The sequence below is a fragment of the Lagenorhynchus albirostris genome, chromosome 8 (assembly GCF_949774975.1).
Source record: "Lagenorhynchus albirostris chromosome 8, mLagAlb1.1, whole genome shotgun sequence".
Taxonomy (NCBI): Eukaryota; Metazoa; Chordata; class Mammalia; order Artiodactyla; family Delphinidae; genus Lagenorhynchus; species Lagenorhynchus albirostris.
In genome coordinates this window covers 22,468,483-22,490,456 of record NC_083102.1, presented here as the reverse complement: position 1 = coordinate 22,490,456, position 21,974 = coordinate 22,468,483, and the positions used below count along the sequence as shown (strand labels likewise).

At 39.2% G+C, this 21,974-nt stretch overlaps 1 protein-coding gene across 17 annotated transcripts in view; it reads left to right on the top strand.

The window, feature by feature from the left end:
* NRF1 (nuclear respiratory factor 1) overlaps window positions 1-21,974 on the top strand; it is a 136,451-nt gene that overhangs the window by 73,489 nt on the left and 40,988 nt on the right. For 14 of the 17 annotated variants that reach the window (XR_009541923.1, XR_009541921.1, XR_009541922.1 and 11 more), the window contains 5 exons: window positions 11,490-11,648; window positions 12,676-12,873; window positions 13,928-14,029; window positions 20,467-20,624; window positions 20,813-20,918. Coding sequence is in view for 12 of the 17 variants with exons in the window: in XM_060156690.1 (XP_060012673.1) it covers window positions 11,490-11,648; window positions 12,676-12,873; window positions 13,928-14,029; window positions 20,467-20,624; window positions 20,813-20,918 (723 nt within the window). In the remaining 5 variants the exon portion in view is untranslated. The remainder of the gene's footprint in view (window positions 1-11,489; window positions 11,649-12,675; window positions 12,874-13,927; window positions 14,030-20,466; window positions 20,625-20,812; window positions 20,919-21,974) is intronic. The other 3 variants (XM_060156700.1, XM_060156698.1, XM_060156699.1) reach the window with 2 other exon arrangements.

Sequence of the window (21,974 nt, the reverse complement as noted above, 5' to 3'; positions counted from 1 at the left end):
TTTTCTCCAAGTAATCTCATCCTGTCCTGTGAGCTTTATATCCCATCCGTATGCTATCTGTACCCCGGCTTATACCACTGTTAGATCTCCAGTACCTAACATGCCTGAAACAGAACCTTTGACTGCCCCCACTCTCCACTCCAAATGTGTTCCTCCCCTGGTATTCCTCATATCAGCTGATGGCACCACGGTCCATCGGGTTGCTCAAGTCCCAGCATAGGAGTCATTCTTGGTTTTGCCCTCACTCCCCCACAAACCTCATCTAATTCATTAGCAAGTCATGTCATTTCATGTCTGAAATGTGTTCTGAATCTGACCATTCTTCTCAGTTCCCATCACCACCCTTGCCCAAGCCTTTAGCATCTCATGCATGGACTGTTTCCAGTGATCAGTTCTATTGATCTCCTTTCTACTGCAGTCCACGCTCTACAGAGCCACCAGAGATTTTTTAAAAAACTTAAATCAGGTAATGTCACCCTCTTGTTTAAGCCCTTTAATGGCTTTCCACTATTCCTAGAATCAAATTAGACTCTGCCATGGCCTCTGAGACCCTATATTAACCTGGCCTCTTCCAACCTCATTTCTCATTCTCCCCCTCAGTCACTGTGCTCTGGTCACACTCACCCTCTTTCTTCCTGTCAAATACTCCAAGCTCTTTCTTTTACTTTTTCTATTTCCTCTGCCTGAAACATTGTTTTCCCAACTCATTGCATGATTGATCTTATCTTATTCAAAGTCTAACTCAGATATCACCTCCTGAGACAAGCCTTTCTTGATTATCCCATCTAATGAAGCTTTCTCCTCACCACCAAGTTACAGCCTAATACATCCCCTATTTTATTGTCTTTGTAACACTTACCACTACCTGAAATTATCTTATTTGTTAACATTTATACTTCTGTGTGGTCTCTCTCTTCAGCTAGAATTGAGAGCAAGGGCTTAGTTCTGTTCTTCACTGCTGTCCAGTACAGCTGCCTGGCACCAGATAATATCTGTATTCTAAATGCAGTTGGCCCTCCATATCCGTGGGTTCTGCATCTGTGGATTCAACTAGCCTCAGATTAAAAATATTGGGGGGAAAATATTGCAGAAAGTTCCAAAAAGCAAAACTTGAATTTTGCAGTGCTGCACCTATTTACATAGCTTGTACATTGTATTAGGTATCTTGGTAATATAGAGATGGTGTAAAGTGTATGGGAGGATGTGTATGGGAGGATGTGTGTAGGCTATGTGCAAATACCGTGCCATTTTATATAAGGGACTTGAGCATCCTCGGATTTTGCTATCTGTGGTGGGGTCCTGGAACCAATCCCCCGCAGATACCTAGGGGTGACTGTAGTACTCAGTCAATATCTGTTCAGTAAATGACCTAAGAGGCAGAGCAGAAATGAATCCAGGGCGTGGGTAACTGGGTCACAAGTCTCCTGAGTGGGTGTTCACTCACTGCAGACATTGATGCTGCAGCTCAGGAGATGGCGCTTTATTTTTACCTAAGTCTGAACTAACAACTTGGTTTGAAGTAATGCAGTATTTTAGAAATATAATGCTGAATTGTAATCTTTTGATTGTTGGATTCACAGATCTTTCTGTGGACACTTGAAGTATCTGGATAATGGTTCCGAAGGAAAGCGTTATCCAAACTTTTTTCCTGTCATTTCATACCTGCTGTTATTCTATCCCTAGGACCATTCTGACTGGTTAAAGAAAACATAAAGTGAATCTTATCTGATTAATGTACAGAATCTACTCCGTATCTCAGATAGAAAGTACATCTAAAGCTAACTAAGCTTCTGATTAAGAAGCTTACTTAATCAGAAGTAAGGAGTCATCATTAATGAGAAGGAGTACACTATGTTTAGGTAAACTCCTCTCCTGCGATGGGCATGTTTTGCTTCTTTGTCACATTTGGCGTGTTAGGTCGAAATAATCTGAGGTTTTTATTATATTAAATCATGGCTACTGATAATTAAGAAAATTTGGGGATGGTCACAGAAGTCAGAGCAAACAGTTTAATTTCACATTGGAGGTAAAACATTTAAAACTATTGTTTTCCATTTTTATGAAATATGCACTCAGTAGAGCTTGGTGCAGTGGTACATCCAAGGGAAGCTGATACTAAGTCATGAGTCGGTCTCAGAGGTACTTTGTTGGATGCGTCTTGTTGGATGCATCTTCTTTATTGTTGTACATTCCCTCCTTACCCGTCTCACCGCAGATGACGAGTAAAAAATAATGCATAACAAATAAAACAAACATGGTGAGGAGGAGTGAGCAGGGTGATGAAGAACCCAGCTTCCAGCTGAACAGGAATTTCTGAGGAGTCGGATCCTGCGGTTCCTCCCCCCACAACCCTTTTTTTTTTTTTTTAATTGTGTTTTATTTTGTTTGCCTTAAATATTTGCTTTCTTCTTAATGTTAGCAAAACACCTTTTTTTTTTTTAAACTTATTGATCCTAAAGCCTTTCACTATTAATGGTAGTAAAAGCAGGGTTCTATTTCAAACCAAACCTAGATAGGCAAGGTTATGGCAATATAAAGCATCATCAATAGAATTACATTGGTACAATTTTTCCAGAGGGCAGGTTGGCAAAATTTTAAATGTGCATGTCATGCCCTCCAAGTAAGCAAAGATGTATGCTCATGGCATTGTTTACAGTAGGAAAGTCTGAGAACAGTGTGATTGAATAAATTATAATAGTGGTGTTTAGAATTTACATGGAAAGAGCAGTTTAGCCCAAAAAAGAGACTATTAGTGACTGTGCAGTGAAATATTAGACACTGAAAATGATGATTTGCTCTCTATTGCAGTAGAATAATACTGTGGTATATTAAATTAAAAACTAGTTATAAAATAGCATTTCTTATGTACTCTAATTTGAGGGGTTTAGGGTTTTATTTTTGTTTGTTTTCTTCTACTTGGGGCGGGGACGGCTAGATCCCCCCCCACCCAGGGAATTCAAGATTGAGTTAATTGATCTCATTTGTTTAAAACATGCACACGAAACTTGCCTGTATGTGTGTGAGTGTGTGTGAAACTTTAGATGGATATACACCAATATATTAACAGTGATTATATATGTGTGGTGGCATTATGGGTGATTTTCAGTGTTTTGTCTAATAAGCATGAATTTCTTTTATAACCATAGAAACCCCAAATTGAATTTTTTAAAGTGTAAGTTTGTTGATGTTTCTGCTTTGTTTTGTCCAATGATTTTTTAATGTTCCAGTGAAGATGTCAACTCTTTTCTCTCTCTCTCTCTCTGTTATTTTTCTCTTCTGTAGCTACTGTGTATTGGAAGGCACAACACTAAGTTCTTTACGGGAGTATCTCATTTAAACCTTGCTCTCCAGTGTGAGAGAGAGAGAGAGAGAATGTGTGTGTGTGTGTGTGTGTAATTTCTATTATAGTCAAGGAAGAAGAGCTCAGATATGGCCTGTAGCCATAAAGGACAACGTAAGTTTAAGTGGACACCAATTCTAGAGTTGAAACCATATGGATAATTCATGACTTCCTTGAAGTGATAAAATTCCAGAATTATAAAAGTGCACTGGAATAGAGATGGACTTTGGGTTAACCAGACAGCTCTATTAATCATCTTATCTGCACTGAATGCTATGGAGATAACTAATGTTTATACTGATGACCCTAATTTACAAGTATAATTCCATATACAATCCTAAGATGAGTTGTGAATCATCCAAAGAGAGTAAATTATATTCAATATTGTTCTAAAGTTATGTGTCCCGTTATTTTAATTCTTTACAAATTAGGAAGTTAGCTGGAAGATCTAGTCTTTAAATCCCCGTTCTACTACATAGTAGCCTTGGTTCTCAGTTTCATCTTATGAAAGTGAGAATAATACCTGCCCTCCTACCTTATGGAGTTGGAGGAAGAAAAAATGAGATGTTATATTGGAAAGTACTTTGAAAACGAAGGAATTACACAAATGTTATTACTAATTATTAATACTAGTTATATACGTTACCTATATTAACTTTTGAATAATCTGAACATACCATTTCTCACCCATTTTTCACTTAGAGCAAGTTAATGAACCTAGATTTTTTTTTTTTTTTTTGCTCAGCAGTGAAGTGGCCAATACAGGTCATAATGTATTAAAAAACTGAGGCATAAAGAGAGGAAGCAACCTATGAAGCAAGCTAGTGACAAACAAATAGAACTTAGGGTGGAGTCCATATTGGCAGTGCTTTTCTTCTGCCTCTCTCTCTCCTCCTGCCCCCATTACTGTCTCTCCCTCTTTTTTTCAATGAAACTATACTGCCATCATCGCTCAGACTGAGTATCTCTGGTAATCTACACTGGACAGTTAACTGTTGTAAAAGAATTTCTTGACTTGCTCCAGCAACTATCAAAATTGTCTTCTGCAACAGGTTGAAGTTACATATAACATAGTATCTTAAATTCTGTGTGAGCTGAATGTCCTGATTCTTTCAGGAAGCGGCTCTGTAGTTGTGGTTTTTGTTGTGTTTTGCTTGTTGGTTTTGATAAAAGTGTAATTCTATACGAGTGAATAAAATGTTTACCTGAAAAGCTTCTGTTTCTACTATTATAAATATATCTTGATTCTGAGAAAGTCTTTTTTGGTGTATGTGGTAAAAAACACAGAGCTCTGCAGTATTTTTAGTGAAAAAATGAAAACTTGAATTTCTAGGCACCTTTAAGAATAGTGGCTAGTGGCTAGAACTTATCCCATTTCTGTCTGCCTCTTTTGTGTAAGAATTGAAGGAGGTTGAGAAAAGGCTTAGGAGAAGAAATCATTAATATGGTATAGATTCTGCAATCGCATTTACAATGAAATAATGAAGTCATCTTTTTCAGAGATTTTGAAAGCCAGGTCAGCAAAATTTTCTTGGATACTTCAGATCAGAGACCAGAGGATGGGCTAAATTGTGCTTCTCAAACTTCAGTATGCATAGGAATCACCTGAGAGTCTTGTTTGTTTAAATGCAGATTGTGAATCAGTAGGACTGGAGTGGGACCTGAGATTCTGCCTTCTAACTTCTAGGTGATGCCAATGCTGCTGACTCACAGACTACACTTTTTTGGATTTTTTTTAACCTCTCTATTGGAGTATAATTGCTTTACAATGGTGTGTTAGTTTCTGCTTTATAACAAAGTGAATCAGCTGTACATATACATATATCCCCATATCCCCTCCCTCTTGCGTCTCCCTCCCACCCTCCCTATCCCTCCCCTCTAGGTGGTCACAAAGCACCGAGCTGATCTCCCTGTGCTATGCAGCTGCTTCCCACTAGCTATCTATTTTACATTTGGTAGTGTATATAAGTCCATGCCACTCTCTCACTTCGTCCCAGTTTACCCTTCCCCCTCCCCGTGTCCTCAAGTCCATTCTCTACGACAGACTACATTTTGAGTTAAAGGACTTGTATTGTTTCTTATAGAGTCTTTAAGCAATAATTATGATTTTGCTAGTGGAAAATCAGTTATGTTCTTTACGACATTTGAGTCCTATGGGAGTCTCTTGTTCTTGGGAGGTTGTTAATCTTTTTGGACTTTGTGTTAGAAGAGATCCAGGCAAAGAATATAATTATAGAAAAAATATCTCTGGAAAGACCAGTCCAGTATTACTGGTTAAAATCCACTCCTTTTCCGCCTCTCCCTTTCCTCTCCTCCCTTGAACTTATTGCCCTCCTGTTACTCTCACTGGGGCAATCTTCGTTGCTTTAATATTCCCTTGGAGTGATGATGCAACAGGATAGAAATTCTTTACAAGTTTTCAGGGGAAACCTTCAGAAGCACTCAACACAGCGACTGTTTCTTTGAAAGAAATTATTCACAGGGATTGACATGTTTTACTTAGAAAACATTCATCAGTTATCAGTTTAGGTTTTTTGAGTATTGTTTTGTTTTGAAAAAGCATAGATCTGGCCTCTTCTACCTAAAGAGTAGAAAATTATGCTAAGTGAAATATACCAAACACAAGGGACAAATATTTTGTGATTCCACTTACATGAGGTATCTAGAATGAGCAAATTCATAAAGACAAAGTAGAATAGATGTTACCAGCGGTTGGGGGAAGTAGAAATGGGGAATTATTGTTTAATAGGTACAGAGTTTTTGTTTGATGATGAATTCGTTCTGGAAATAGTGGTGATGGTTGTACAACATTGTACTTAGTGCCACTGAATTATACATTGTACATTGTAGAATGGTAAATTTCATGTTATGTATATTTTACTACAATTAAAAAAATTTTTTTAAAGAAGAAGGGCTGGATAAAAAGTATTTAAATTAGTTCAGTGGTCCTTAAACTGGCTGCACAGTAGAACCACCTGGGGAACTTAAAATCCTAGTGCCCAGGCCACACTCCAGACCAATTAAGTCAGAATCTTTGGGGATGAGATATAGGCTTCTGCAGTGTTTAAATTCCCCGGGCAATTCCAGTGTGCAGCCAACTTTGAGAACCACTGTTGTAGATCACAGTTCCCAGCTGTTTCTCCTACTGTTGTGTCAGAATCTATGTGCAGAGTAGGCTTTTCTTACTGTCTGAAATGATCAAAAAAGGTTGATGTATATGATGCCATTCCACATTTTGTAAATTTTAGGTAAGCAGAATGAGATAAAGGGAATATAATAGAACGCAGCATATATTGAGAGTAAAATAATTGAGGGGTATATTCAGGAATACCAAGAGCAGGGAGCACGCATATAAATTCCATATTCAGGACAGAACTAGATTAGGGAAAAGTAGTTGCATATTATATGACAGAATATCTAGAACAGATTAATATTTCTTTCAAATTAATAAGAAAATTAGAAAAATAAGCAAAGCATTACGAACAGTTGTAATAAGGAAAAATAGTAAACATAAAAAGAGTCTCAGCCTCACTAGTAATGAAAATTAAATCATTTCCCTAACATCCGATGAGCCAAAATAAGAAAGCAGGGTAATTAAAAAATGTGAAGGCGACCCCTGGGGCTGCACGTGAACCCCCAGGCACCCTGTGGCCTCGAGGCAGCCGGCAGGCAGGGGTCAGGACCTGCCCCAGCCTAGAGGCTGTGGACAATATACAGGTGACAGAGCTATGCTCTCATTTCCTTTTGGAAGCAAAATGAAGGAAAAACATGAAAACAAATTAAAGATTTAAAGCTTTTTTTTTTTTTTTAATGTGTGAAGGGAGGTTTTGAAATAATGGGTATTGTTCTGTACCATTGGTGGGAATAGGACTGACAAAGTCTTTTAGGAGGACAGTTAGGCAGTATCTATTAAAATGCATATACACTTTAACCAGCAATTCCACTTTTCTGCTACAGAAATACTCACAGGTGTGTTCAAAGAAGCATGTACAAGCACTGTAAACAACCTAAAAGTTTATCAATAGGAGAATGGTTAAATAAAATGGAAAAATCTATACTGTGGATACTAAGCAACTGTTTCTTTAAAAATGAGATTATTCTAGTTGTACTACTGTGAGAAGATCTCTATGGCAAAATGTTGAGTAGAAAAAGTGAGTTATACTAAAATATGTGAATACGTGTGTTTTCTTTCATCACATAAAACTGCCTTTCCAGCATGTATTTATGTAAATGCATAGAATTTGGCCTGTACAAAAGGATGTTCATCAAATTGATGCCTCTGGACAGGTGACTAGATTGGGGAAGGGTAGATCAAAAAGAGAGCTTTGACTTCATCTGTGTTATTTGAATTCTTATACAAAAGAGTACAACTAGGATAAGGTAGCAGAAACTGACTAATCTGAGACTCCTTCAAAGAGAGGGTGGAATTTTAAGAGCATTTTGATTAATGGGAGGGAGACAGTGTAATGGGTAGATGGGGTATGGAGATAGAGAAGCAGAAGTGTTGGCCTGAGAGAGGAGTGTCTTCATTGGCTGTCCCTTGAATTCTCTAATTTTATCTTTCCTTCCAAACTTGTTCTTCCCATGTTTCTATGGGAATGTGTTTTATGGGAAAATGCGATTAAGAGAAACCAGTGTTTCTGCTAGCACTACTACCGAACATGGGGATATAGGATTGGTGTTTCTAGTAAGGAAAGCCACTTTCATTATCTCTGTGAACAGAGGTCAGTGGTACAAATAATTACCAAAAGTGAGCAAAAAAATCATTTTGCTTTTATTTTCTAAGGCCCTTTAAATATCCATTTGAGTATGATTGGGACTGTCAACCTGGAAGTTCATAATTTTAAATTACAGTTATGAAGCCACAGTCCAAAAATTCTTCACTTTTCCTTCCCTGCTACATTGCTGTTTTCCTGTAGGGTATAGAAAATATCACCTTTCAGTGTGGTTTGATTTTAGCTACCTTCTCTTTAAATCTGTTACATATTCTCTGATCTCTTCAGTAGATATGGAGTTGGCAAACATTTTGCTTTGAAAGGCCGTTTCTTGGTTACTGAACCTAAATGGACATCTGGAGCCTCAAAATTCCTCATCTCGGGTACATGCAGAGCAAAGAGAGAGGAAATGGGAGGAGAAGGGTACTTGGGAATATATAAGGATAATGCATTGTTGGACAGCAGAGTAACAAAATTTACAAGTGGAAAATTTCTAGCATAGTAAGAAATATTGTTTCATTTTGGCCAGATTAAAACTTTCAGTTTTAGAAAATCTTTTTTTTAAACCATCTGTGATTTCCACATAATCTTTACTATTGATTGCCACTGGCATGAATTTAATATCTTTTTTCTTTGCTGAGTGTGCCCTGGAAGGAGTGGTATTTTCTACTCTCTGCTGGTTTGAGGTGGGCTTACTGACCACGCCGGGCACTTGAAGCCCATCTAGAGCCCTAAATTAGAATGAGAGGCCGGGAAAGCTTGTTGCAGCCCAATTAAAGGATAGCCGGAGAGGATAGGCTTTACCTTTGCTGATCCTGTTGATTGTCTCCCCTGCGGATTAAAGACAAACCTTCCTTAACAAGCGCATTGAGTAGCTTGGGTTTCCAAAACTCTCCAGGACCAGTAATTAATCCAACTGGTAATGAGAGCACAGTGCTGAATTCTGGAAAGGAATCATTTAACTCTTTCTATACTGGACAGCTCATTTACCCTTATTAATATCCCTTTATTAGCACTAGTTATTTGGGACAGTATGAAAATAGTCTGGTGGAAAATTGCTTCTTTCAGTGAAGTCACATTATCTTTGCACTTAAAAGCAAAGATTGTCCTTCATCTCTAAACTGTGCAGTCTTGAAAAGTTAACTTTTGTAGTAGAAAGTGCTTTTTGCCTCTTGTTTGATGTAGGGGCAAATTTTGTACAGTTGATAGTACTTTAAAAAGCTAAGATCTGACTCTGAATTAGAACTTATTAATTTCACTCTGGGCCCATTTTTTTAACTTAATGAGGTTTTTGCCTGTGGAAGTAACCTTTCCTTTGTGCTGCTTCCGTTTCTCCTGCCTCTCATATTAGCCTCTACTGTCTTCTTCCTGGGGCTTTGAAACATTTCCCATCCAGAAATTCTAGCACATAAAACATCTTTTAAAAACTTTCATTTTTTGTTAATTTAGAGATATTTGGCCTTCTTATTTCATTATCTCCTCACTCTGCTGGGCGTGGATATAAAGAACTCTCCTTTTGGAGACTGGTAATGGGATTAAAAGAAAGAGGAAGACTTATAAAAGTCTGTGGTATGAGTTTATTTTGTTTATGCATCTGAGAAAGCTATTATTTCTTTATATGAAGAAATATAAATATTGTGTGTGAGGACTAAGCCTTTTCCTTCTCTATATAACTGAGGCTAGAAAAAGACACTCCCAGGAAGCCAGGATAAAGGGAAAAATGACTTTGAGATGCACTTTCTTAAAATAACTGAAGAAGTGACCTCATGAGCCAGCTGATAGCCTGGGTTTGCAAATGGATACATTTCTATTAGCCTGCTGCTTGATGCCACAGAGCCAAATATATAACGGAGTATATAATACCCTATCCTGCAGGCAGGAGACTGTCTGGGAGATGGGGGGTACTTAGAAGGAGGTGAAATGGCAGGCTTGGGGCAAGAATTAACAATGTAACTACAGTCAGCAAGAACTATCTTTATTAGGTAAACATTACTGATTTGGTTTCATGCTTCCCTGTTATGTACTAATTTCTGTCATCTTCTGGTAAAATAGTATTTAAATGAGAACACTTGATATTTAAATAGGCTCTTTAATACAAGTTTTGCTGTACTCATTATCTCATTAATACTTAAGTATTCCCATTTCTATTTTTTTCTCTATTTTATGGCTACAAGCCCGTGTCCTTGCGTGTGACTCATGCTAAAATTGTCCTCTCCTTTTGGTCTTAAGAGGCACTATGAGTGTGTTCTTAGATGAAGGATGCTTATCTCTGGTATACTATAGACCACCAGGTTCAAAGGAAAGCAGTAGGTCTGAGGAGGAAGATTATAACTTGATAAACTGCTTCTCTTGCCAAAAATCATTGTCAGCAATTGAGAATATTCACAAAGTAGGCTCCCCTTCTCCCCCAGTATACACACACAGCGTGGCTACCATGCCAGGAGATAAAGAAAGGTAGTTGTTTCTGTGGTTTAACATCTGTCTGGTCTGGATTTGATTTGTAAAATAAATTTGAATGAAATTCATTAAGATCAACACATGCTTCATTACGTATATCTATATGTCAGACTCATAGACATTGGACTATCTTACTAGAAACTTTTTAGAAGAGTTTTAGGGTTATTTTCCCTTTTTATTAAGTAAAGCCCATTTATTTTCATATATTTTGTGACCAATCATGTTACCAAACTCATTGTTTTTGTTTTTTGTTTTTTGGTTTTTTTTTTTTTTTTTTTTTTTGCGGTACGCGGGCCTCTCACTGTTGTGGCCTCTCCCGTTGTGGAGCACAGGCTCCGGACGCGCAGGCTCAGCGGCCATGGCTCACGGGCCCAGCCGCTCCGCGGCATGTGAGATCTTCCCGGACCGGGGCATGAACCCGTGTCCTCTGCATCGGCAGGCAGACTCTCACCCACTGTGCCACCAGGGAAGCCCCAAACTCTCATTGTTTGTAGTAGTTTTTTCATTTTATTCTCTGGGGATTTCCAGATACACAGTCATACCATTTACAAATAGTGGTGATTTTATCTGTTCATCACCTCTTATTTCTCTCATCTAATTGTTCTGATTACTACCTCCAGAACAACATGTTGACCTTGACACCATAAATGCATGGACGTTCTAGAAGAGAAATAAGCTATAGCATCAATAGTACCTTAGGGGGCGGAAATCAAACATGGGGGCAGATATTCTTGATCTTATAGGAGCAAGTGTATGAAATACAGCTTAAGATGTACTTTACCAACGTATGTATAATTCTCCATCACCCATGGAGCTATAGTGACCTATGAGAAACAGACGGTTCTCACAGTCACATTTTGGGGCTCTCCATAACCCTCCAGGAAGGCTCTCTTTTATAATCTTAGAATTTGTTGGGAGGCACAAACACATCCCAGACGTCTTTCATGACTGCTGATGACCACACTCTTGTTTTCCAGGCCCAGCTTCGGGCATTTATTCCAGAGATGCTGAAGTACTCCACAGGTCGGGGAAAACCAGGCTGGGGTAAAGAAAGCTGCAAGCCCATCTGGTGGCCTGAAGATATCCCATGGGCAAACGTTCGGAGCGATGTCCGCACAGAAGAGCAAAAGCAGAGGGTGAGGGTTCCTCTGGCCTGAGTTTCCTATTGCTTTTCCATTCTGAATCAACCACCTCATTTTTGTTATTCTACTTCTTATGCTATAAAGTCTAAAAACATTTGTGTAATAGTGAAACGTATCCCCCAAAAGAGGTTTGATATTCTCTGATTTATAGCCTTTCCCATTCATCACTCCATCACTGTAAAGACTTGGGATGGCTCTGTGAATTTACACTTCTCTCTACATAGTTGCCTTTTGGAGCAGTTTTAATTTTATAAGGTGCTTGGAAAAACTAACGAAACTTGAAGTAAAAGGTATTAATCACTTTGAAGACTTGAAATGTCCTTATTTCTGATTAGCAAGCATCACTGTTGAAAATATAAATATAGAGAGATGTGAAGTTAGTGAAGTCTGCTGATAATGAAAATTATTTTAAAAAAGAAGAAAGACTAAACCAGGTGTCCTCCCTTACTTGTTCTGCATATTCATTTTTTTCAGTTAGCTTTAAAAATCTACTGAGGATCTCAAATAAAGGGACTTCCCTGGTGGTCCAGTGGTTAAGACTCCACACTCCCAATGCAGGGGGCCCGGGTTCGATCCCTGGTCAGGGAACTAGGTCCCTCATGCTGCAACTAAGAGCCCACATGCCACAACTGAAGATCCCACATGCTGCAACGAAGATCCCGCGTGCCGCAACAGCAGACCTGGCACAACCAAATAAATAAATAAATAAATATTTTTTTAAATCTTAAATGAAACTCTTGACGAAAGAGTAACCTTCTTCTGTGAGAAGTTTAACAGTTGGCCTCAGGAAAACCCAAAAGTTAAACCCGACTTTGATCAGGAAGGAAACCAGTGTGAAATTGTTGGTACTTGGTGCTGAATTTCTTTATGTCCAAATCGGTCTGTGGGAAATAATCCTGAGAGAGTTACTCCATGCAAGTTTGGTTTGGTTTGATAAATAAGCAGCTGCTTATTCCACAGTAGAACTGAATAACCAACTTTCTTTGTGACTTAATGTGCTTTTCTGGTCTTTTGATGACAGGTTTCATGGACCCAGGCACTACGGACCATAGTTAAAAACTGTTATAAACAGCATGGGCGGGAGGACCTTTTGTATGCTTTTGAAGATCAGCAAACACAAACACAGGCCACAACCACACACAGTATAGCCCATCTTGTACCATCACAGACTGTAGTCCAGACCTTTAGTAACCCTGATGGCACTGTCTCGCTTATCCAGGTGAGTAAACCTTCTGGTTACCAGATTGTGATTTCTGAGGCAGATCAGTGGGCACCTCACCTCAGACTGGAGAAAGTTGTCTTTTTTTTTTTTTTTAAATTTATTAAATTTATTTATTTTTGGCTGCGTTGGGTCTTCATTGCTGTGTGCTGGCTTTCTGTAGTTGCAGCGAGTGGGGGCTACCCTTCATTGTGGTGCGTGGGCTTCTCATTGTGGTGGCTTCTCTTGTTGCGGAGCATGGGCTCTAGGCACACGGGCTTCAGTAGTTGTGGCACGTGGGCTCAGTAGTTGTGGCTTGCATGCTCTAGAGCACAGGCTCAGTGGTTGTGGCATGTGGGCTCAGTAGTTGTGGCTCGCATGCTCTAGAGCTCAGGCTCAGTAGTTGTGGCACACGGACTTAGTTGCTCTGCGGCATATGGGATCTTCCCAGACCGGGTCTCAAACCCGTGTCCCCTGCATTGGCAGGCGGATTCTTAACCACTGCGCCACCAGGGAAGCCCAAGAAAGTTGTCTTTATATAAATTCTTGTATTAATTTTATACAGCTCCCCAAGATCTTCCTACCTGAACTCTATTTTTTGAATAATATTTTAAATTGTTTGCATTTTGCTAAATACAAAGCTATAGATAGCATTTCTAGACATTTCCAAATCAAAGCACTGTAAAAATGGCTTCCTTTTTTTTTACCATTTCACTCGCTCAGTGGCCAGGAAATATTCCTTCTGAATTACCACTTCTGAGGTGAAACGCAATTTGTTGGTAGATAGAGGGAGCGTCTAAAATTCAGATTGGGGAGAGAGTAGAAAGTTGGTTGACTGACACTGGGCACCAATGATGAAACATGATGGCTTCTCATAGTGACTTATATGGTTGAAGTAAAACTCTGAAACTCATGTTAGTGTCTGAGATGTGATTTTAGTAATTCATTTCATATTACAAGGCATATTAATCATTACCTCTGCTGAATTTGGGATTATCTGAATCTTAACTTCTGAGTAAAGGAGAGGTTGGAGGATCCATCCACTGACACATCACTTTCCATGTTTTTTCTTTAGGTTGGTACAGGGGCAACAGTAGCCACATTGGCTGATGCTTCAGAATTGCCAACCACAGTCACTGTTGCCCAAGTGAATTATTCTGCTGTGGCTGATGGAGAGGTAAGAAACGATTCTGTCTGTTTCCACTTAAATACTCAAATATATAGGTGAGGGAGAGGGAGGGTCCAGAAGATGAAGAGACTGTAAGTAGCCTACACGTCTGTAGCATTGATTTATTTAAACCGTTTAAGACATCACACCATGTCAGTTTTGTGAAGTAGCTTACTCTGTGTATGTTAATTATAACAATCGAAATTTATGGATCCTTACGATTCAGGCATAACTGTCAGGAACTTACAATTGTATATTTGTAACATAGGATTTAGTACTTTTATGCTGTGAATCCCAAAGAATTTAATCTTTGGACTTTATGAAAAAAATCAGTTCATTAAAACTAAAGCTGACTAAAACATTCTTTGAAGGGATATATATATTTGTAAATCAGTAGACATGATTTATTGCATTTTAAATGAGCCTTTGAAAAGACTTCACAAGAAAATCCTTTCCTGGGAATTCCCTGGAGGCCCAGTGGTTAGGACTCGGTCATAGCGCTTTCACTGCTGTGGCCTGAGTTCAATCCCTGGTCAGGGAACTAAGATTCCACAAGCTGTGTGGCACGGCCAGAAGAAAAAAAAAAAAAGGAACAGGAAAATCCTTCCCTATCAAAACTGAGATAATTATGGGATGTTAACTTAAAGGAAGGTAGCTAACCTTTATTGACACTTGGTAAACTAAGCACTCCTCAACCCTAGGAAGTGTAGGTTCTGTTATCATCTTTGCTTTATACATGATGAAACTGAAAGGTTAGGTTACTTGCCCAAAGGCACAATGTAAGTGTTGAAGCTGGGTAACACAATTAGAAAAATGTTGTCTAAGCTCTGAGCCATTAGTGAAGTTCAGGAAAGGGTTTGTTAAGTCACTGTGGACTTTTCACCTAAAGGTTATACTTCTGAAATTTGAAAAATAGTCAACAAATGTCAAAGAGCAATATCAGAAATAAAGCTAAAAATATTATCTCACCCTTGTTCAAAACCATGGAATATTTCCACTCAGAACACCACAAAATCACTATCATTTGTGCATCTCAGGAAAGGGAGAGAACTGATACAGGGTCATGGCTAGCACGGTGAAGAGAAATACAGCAGGCTCCTGTCAGCCAGCATGTGTTGAGACCCCGCTGTGCTGCAGTTGAGGTGTTAGATATGTAGCGTTGATTTACACAGGAACCCAGCTCTCAGGGAGAGAGAAGCATCTGCATAAATGAACTGTGGTTCCTGCTGTCAGAGAGGCTGCAAAGTGGTCTGTAGCTTCAAGAGAGTGTTTCCAGTGAGGGAGCCTGTGAAGGTTTGGGGCAGGAGCTACCCTTTGCTGTTCCAGTATAGAAAGGTAGAAGTCAACAGATTTACTTTTAAAGGTATATAAACATCATGAAAGAGAATGGATTAGCTGAGGGGAAAATTCGTCAGTCCCCAAACACTAAAACTAGAGGACAGACACTCCTTGAAGTGTGAAAGAGGTAGCAAAGACAGTGGTGGGTACATTTATGGGATTTGTTTCTTTTTACTTTTTGACTCAGTCAAAGTTATTTAGGCATCTCCCTACTGAATGTTTCCTGGGTACTCTTTTAAAGAAAGTAACTTTGAGTTGCTTAAACACTTCTCTAGAGACTAATTCTTTGAAACCCATTTTACAGAATAACTTCACACAACCAATGTATCCAAAAGTTCATGGAAAATATGAAGGATACAAAAATCTTAGTCACATATCTATGGCTTTTCCAGCACACTGATGTCGTTTTAAAGTCATCGTGTGGAAGTGTGTGAATGATATATACAAATAACCTGTTGGTTAATACCCAGATTCAGTCAGATTAAAAAAATTCTAATCCCACACTTACAATGAAACAAAAATATGAAGAAAAGAAGCATAGGTTATCTCAGAAAGTGGCAAAATGTTTTAGAGTCTATAGTTTGCTTCTATGTGCCTTCTGATTAGATGTTGACATGGTTGTCAGCATCTTAGTTTTGAGCCATGAGGACTGTAATTAGAATATCTCACTGACTTGGGACAGATAAGACCATATCAAGCCAACAATGCATTGCATCAGGTGCCTCAGTAGAAACATCCTACTGCCTGTATGTAGCATTGTTTCTCCAAGGAACAGAAAGTTATTTACAAAAATAAACAATACCTATACTTCTGGAAGTTTTAAGGTTATTTTGTTATCCTAGCCTTGCCAGTGAGAGCTCTTACATTAGATCATACTGCATTTAACATCCAGTTAGTTGCAATTGGTTACATTTATAAGAAGGACCTTCTGTGGGCCTGTCTCTTCTGGTAATAAAATGGTCTCCCAACTCTGAGTACTCTGTGTGCTGAGAATATCGAATAATCTAAGTAGTTATAAAGAAACCAAAAGAATCTCTAACCTAATGCAACTTAAAACTAATTAGGGACACAGAACAAATTACATAAACATTTAGAAATGAATAAGAAAAGAATTTCAAAATAATATGAAATAAACTATATATATTGATTTCAAAATACACAGTTTCCATTTTGATGGCATATTTACAGTACAAATGGATTTGAGAATTTATTCTGTGGTAAGACCACCAATTGGTATGGGTGATATTAATTGCATTATGTGTCAGAAAAATTGAAATTTGAAAGAGAAATGATATCTGATAATAGTAGGCATGTGCTTCTGTTAGAAGAAACCAAAGTACAGAGACATTAGAGACATGAATTTTAAACTGAACCATCAACACATGTAACAGTTTTGAAGTAGCACAGCTTATTTTAGGTGGGGTTTTTTTGAATATCAATTTATGAATATCAATTGAATATCAGTTTATTTGAAATATAGGTATGCTGAAGAGCAAGTAGGGAGATCTGAATAAAGGAACATGTTCTTCATCTATCCATTAAGTACATGCTTTCTGAGCCCTGTGCCAGACACTATGTATACTATAGGTGGAGGAGAGTAAAGACCATTCTTGGGCTTCCCTGGTGGCGCAGTGGTTGAGAGTCCGCCTGCCGATGCAGGGGACACAGATTCGTGCCCTGGTCCGGGAAGATCCCATATGCCGCGGAGCGGCTGGGCCCGTGAGCCATGGCCGCTGAGCCTGTGTGTCCGGAGCCTGTGCTCCGCAACGGGAGAGGCCACAACAGTGAGAGGCCCGCGTACTGAAAAAAAAAAAAAAAAAAAAGACCATTCTTGCTCTTAAGGAGCACACAGGTAGGTGGTAGGGAAAAACACATCAGAGAAAATGGCAATCAGATAAGGATCTAGTAGAAGCAAGCCCAGGGTACTGTGGAACCCAGAGGAGAGGTCCTGAGCCTTGGACTATAGGGAGTTGTCTTTAAGTGGACTTGTCTTGGCTCTAATCTCACCTGAGCTCAGACTAGAGGGGTGAACAGGAAGCAAAGGATGGGAGTTGTGTTCCTCTCAAAGGGAGCATCACATGCAGTGCATCACAGTGTGAAAGTGTGGAAAAGCCGAGGTGGTTCACGGTAGCAAGAGAGACAAAGATAGCCACAGTTTGAAGGGCCTCACTGTAGTGGGTCTCTCTCAGAAAAGCACAGAAGCTAACTGTACATCTTCTGAATATCTTTCCCTTCTAGAGTTTGTGGCCTTTCTCTGGGACATGGTGACATCCAGGCATAGATAACCACACAATGGCTCCCAAAAGATGGAAAGGGAGCACAGCAAGAGCTCAAGCAAACACAACTCTAAAGCACTGAGACTCAAGAATAGGAAATTCCAAAGAAGCGTTAACACTTAAGCTGATTTATTTATTACCTGTCATTACTCTGAATAGAAATCTCTTCATCTGCTTCTTCCCACTTCTCCACCCTTTACCACCATCCATTAATCTTTTGTGCCACAAATTTAACTTCCTTAAAGTATACTGTGTATGGCAACATTCTAATACCATTTTCACTACAAATATAGCTGTAACCGAATGTATATGTATTAAGTTGCTGCCGTAGAGTATGAGTACTTGAGAGAGCTGCACTAGGCCATACTCAGCAATGGGATGGGCAGAAATATAGAGGGGCAGATCTGGAAAGAGGAAAATGCTACAGGGCTGGCCAGCTTCAGCTGGTGTTCTGAGTGGAATCATCAACCATCTATGGATTGGCAGTGTAACTTGCCATCTAAAGTGGCGTTGTTTGCAGTGATGCTCATTGGAATAATGAGATCAAAGAGGTAATACCTTAAGAAGCAAGAGTTTCGTGAATTCCTGAGTGGGCAACTTTGCAGCTCTACAGGAAGGAAGTAGGGTATCTCTGGCTCTTAATGTTGGGCCCTGGAGGCTTGTTGGCACAGCCCACTGTCTATAAGAACTCAGGGCAAATACTAATGTAGCTCAAAGGAATGTCTCATTCTCTGGGGAGCTTTTGACAAACATTTGGAGGAGCACTGTGACAATCCAAGTATAGCAATAGAGCCAAAGCGGGAGGCATTTTATTTTATTTTAGGCTGTGTTGTGTCTTCGTTGCTGTGCATGGGCTTTCTCTAGTTGCGGTGGGCGGAGCCATTCTTCGTTGTGTTACGCGGGCTTCTCATTGCGGTGGCTTCTCTTGCTGTGGAGCACGGGCTCTAGGCGCGTGGGCTTCAGTAGTTGTGACACGTGGGCTCAGTATTGTGGCTCACGGGCTCAAGAGCGCAGGCTCAGTAGTTGTGGGGCTTGGGCTTAGTTGCTCCGCGGCATGTGGGATCTTCCTGGACCAGGGCTCGAACCTGTGTCCCCTGCATTGGCAGGCGGATTCTTAACCATTGCGCCACCAGGGAAGTCCCGCAGGAGGCATTTTAAGTATCTGTGTCTCCTAGAGCTTGTGACACTTTCTTTGGGACACAGTAACATGAAGGCACAAGTTGACCACTCACTGGGCCCCAGAAAGAGCTCCAGTAAACACAGCTAACATCCTGAGACCTGAGTCTGTAGAAATAGTATACATGAGCTGCTTGATTTATCACCTACCGTATTTTAGAATAAAAACTGCTTTCACTACCCCTGTTGCTTTTTGGTTTTGGGTGGAGGGGTGGGGGTGGGGGGCGAGGGGATACTTAACCAGTATTTATTGAGCAAAATGGACTGAAGTAGCTAGATTCAGGTATCCAGGACTGAAAAAAAATCTCTAAACGGCAAAGCATTGTACTAAAGTCAGTGGTTCTCAACCCGGGGCAACCCCTATACCCCTCAGAGAGGACATTTGCCAAAATGTCTGGAGATACTTTTGATTATCATGACTGCGGAGGATGTATTAGCATCTACCGGGTAGAAACCAAGGATGCTGCTAAACATCCCACAATCCACAGGACAGACCTCACAACAAAGAATTATTTAACCCAAAATGTTAATAGTGCTGTTGTTGAGAAACCCTGTTCTAGATCTAGAAAAGCTGAATTCTAATCTACTCTATATAACAGATAGTATGTTTTTGTTTGTTTGTTTTGTTGCTTGTTTCGTTTCTTCATAATTCCTCCCCAGTAAAAGAAAAGCAGGTTTTGCTACATTAAAAAAATTGTTTACTGAATTTGGCAGTTTCCATCAAAAATAAAAATACAAAATAATTTTGATGTATAATTCCACTTCTAGGAATTTACTCAGTAAGTAGACTCACATAAACTATACAAAGTTAGTGTATAAGGATATTCATCACAGTACTGTTTGTAATAGCAAAACGCTGGAAACTACCTAAATGCCCATTAAAAGATGTCTGGTTAAGTAAATCATGGTGTATCCATATAATATAATGCTATGCAGCCATTATTATGAATCATGAATGAGTGAAGCAGTTTGATACATTCCAAAGTAAAATCATTTCAGAGCTGTATTGTTTATGAAAAAAAGCAAGGTACAAAAAGCATGTAGCAAGTACTGCCATTTTTCTTGAGTGTGTGTATGTGTATGTGTAAATATGCTCACATATCAAGAGAATATCCCTGCAAAGATGCATGAGAAATAGAGAAATAGGTAACAACAGTGGCCTTTGGGTGAAGGGTCTGGAGTACTGGCATTATATTCCCTTTGGTACAGTTTGAATTTTTTTAGAATTATACTTATGATTTATTCAGAAACTTTAATTTTAGAATAGGTACTATATTGATATGACTCAGATATTTCAAAATTTATGTAAAAGGTTGCAATGGAAAATCTTCTTTCTGCCTTCTATCCAACCTATTCCCACAACAACTCCCTCTGCACACACTGAGGAAAATATTTTCAATGGTTTCTTTTGTGTGAAACTCCTTCCAGAGTTTCTTTATGCAAATATAAGCAAATTCAAATATATATTCTAATACCCCCCTTTTTAACACCAAAGATATGCTAAAAACCCTGTTCTATACGTTGTAATTCATGTTAATTTAAAAGTATGTATGTATTTGGCTGAGCACATAGCAGTTTTTTAGAAAAATGACTTTTAAAAATCATAATCCTTTTGTGAGTTTGATTTTTTAACTATCATGTCCTTTTCTGCCTCAGGTGGAACAAAATTGGGCCACGTTACAAGGAGGTGAGATGACCATCCAGACGACACAAGCATCAGAGGCTACCCAGGCAGTGGCATCATTGGCAGAGGCTGCAGTGGCAGCTTCTCAGGAAATGCAGCAGGGAGCCACAGTCACCATGGCACTCAACAGGTGGAGGCAGGGGTGGGCGATAAAAGAGGAGGTCGAATCTGTCCCTGTATACAGATGTAAAGAGAAATGTTGTAACTCAGTTTGTCACAATTGGCATTTGGAACTTAATACCCTTAACCCATAGGATACTGTAAGTTGTTTTATAATCAGCCCTCACCTACTGCATTCCCATCCTATCCCATCCCCAGCAACCAGTCCAGCCTGACTTCCAGCTCAAGCCTTCTGGTCAAGGGACATGGGTCCCTTTTGCTTTATCCTATTCTGTGCTCCTTAACAGACCAAAAGCAGCAAGATGTAAGTACTTTGTGTTTTTAAAGGGGCCAAAGGATGTAATAAAAAATCAAGAAGCTTCAGGATTGATTTTCCTTTTATCCTACTAAGAAACTGCTTTTTGTTATGGCTATTAATCCATGTTTTAGCTGGTCAGGAGCTGACTTTACTGACTTTCAGGAGGTTTGTTTCCCTTGCTTATCAGTGACTTCGAAATAAAATAAGTTTTGGATTATTGGGAGAAACTGAATTTTTTTTCTTCAGATATGTTTAGGAAGGATACTGCAGAATGGAATACTCTAGTAAGAGGTAATTTCCAAAACTAAATTGTTTTGTTCCGTGCTTGGTTCCTTCTATTCGTTGTTGACAGAAAAAAAATCATCCCCATATTATTATTCTTGTTGTTCATTGCTTACACAATTTTATTTTCAATGGACCCAGACCTTTTAACTAATGGTTAAAAGAGTGTGTGCTTTGAAGCCAGGCTACTTGGGTTTGAATCCCAGCTCTGTCACTTACTAGCTGTTTGACCTTGGGTGATTTACTTGAGCTCAATGCCAAGGCTTTCCTCTATGTAAAATGGGGGGGGGGGTAAAAACAGTGCCTACTTTGTAGGGGTGCTGTGAGAATGGGAAAAGTCAATGCATGTGAAATCCTTAGTTCAGTGCCCAGCATATGGTAAGGTTGCTGTTAACATTATGTGCAGCTGTTAGTCTCAAATAGTCTTTGAACTCTTGCGACATGCCAGCACTCAAATAGTCTTTGAACTTTTGCGACATGCCAGCACTCTACTGGGTAAGGCTGTAAATAAAGAATGCTCTAAGATATAATGTCTGCCTTAAAAGAAATCATACTGTGAATGGGGAGATTGATTTAAGTAAAACACTTAGCAAACATATTACTCAGAGTGTAATTTACTGTCCAAATGTATGGTGTAGACTATGAACATAGTAGGAATTCAGAGTAAGGGGATCACTTCCTCCAAAATATGAAAATCAGCTGAAGTTTAGGTTGGCTGTGGTAGACACTAGAAAGCCTTGATAGGCTTATGTACAGAAGATTTCCATCAAGCTGTATAGT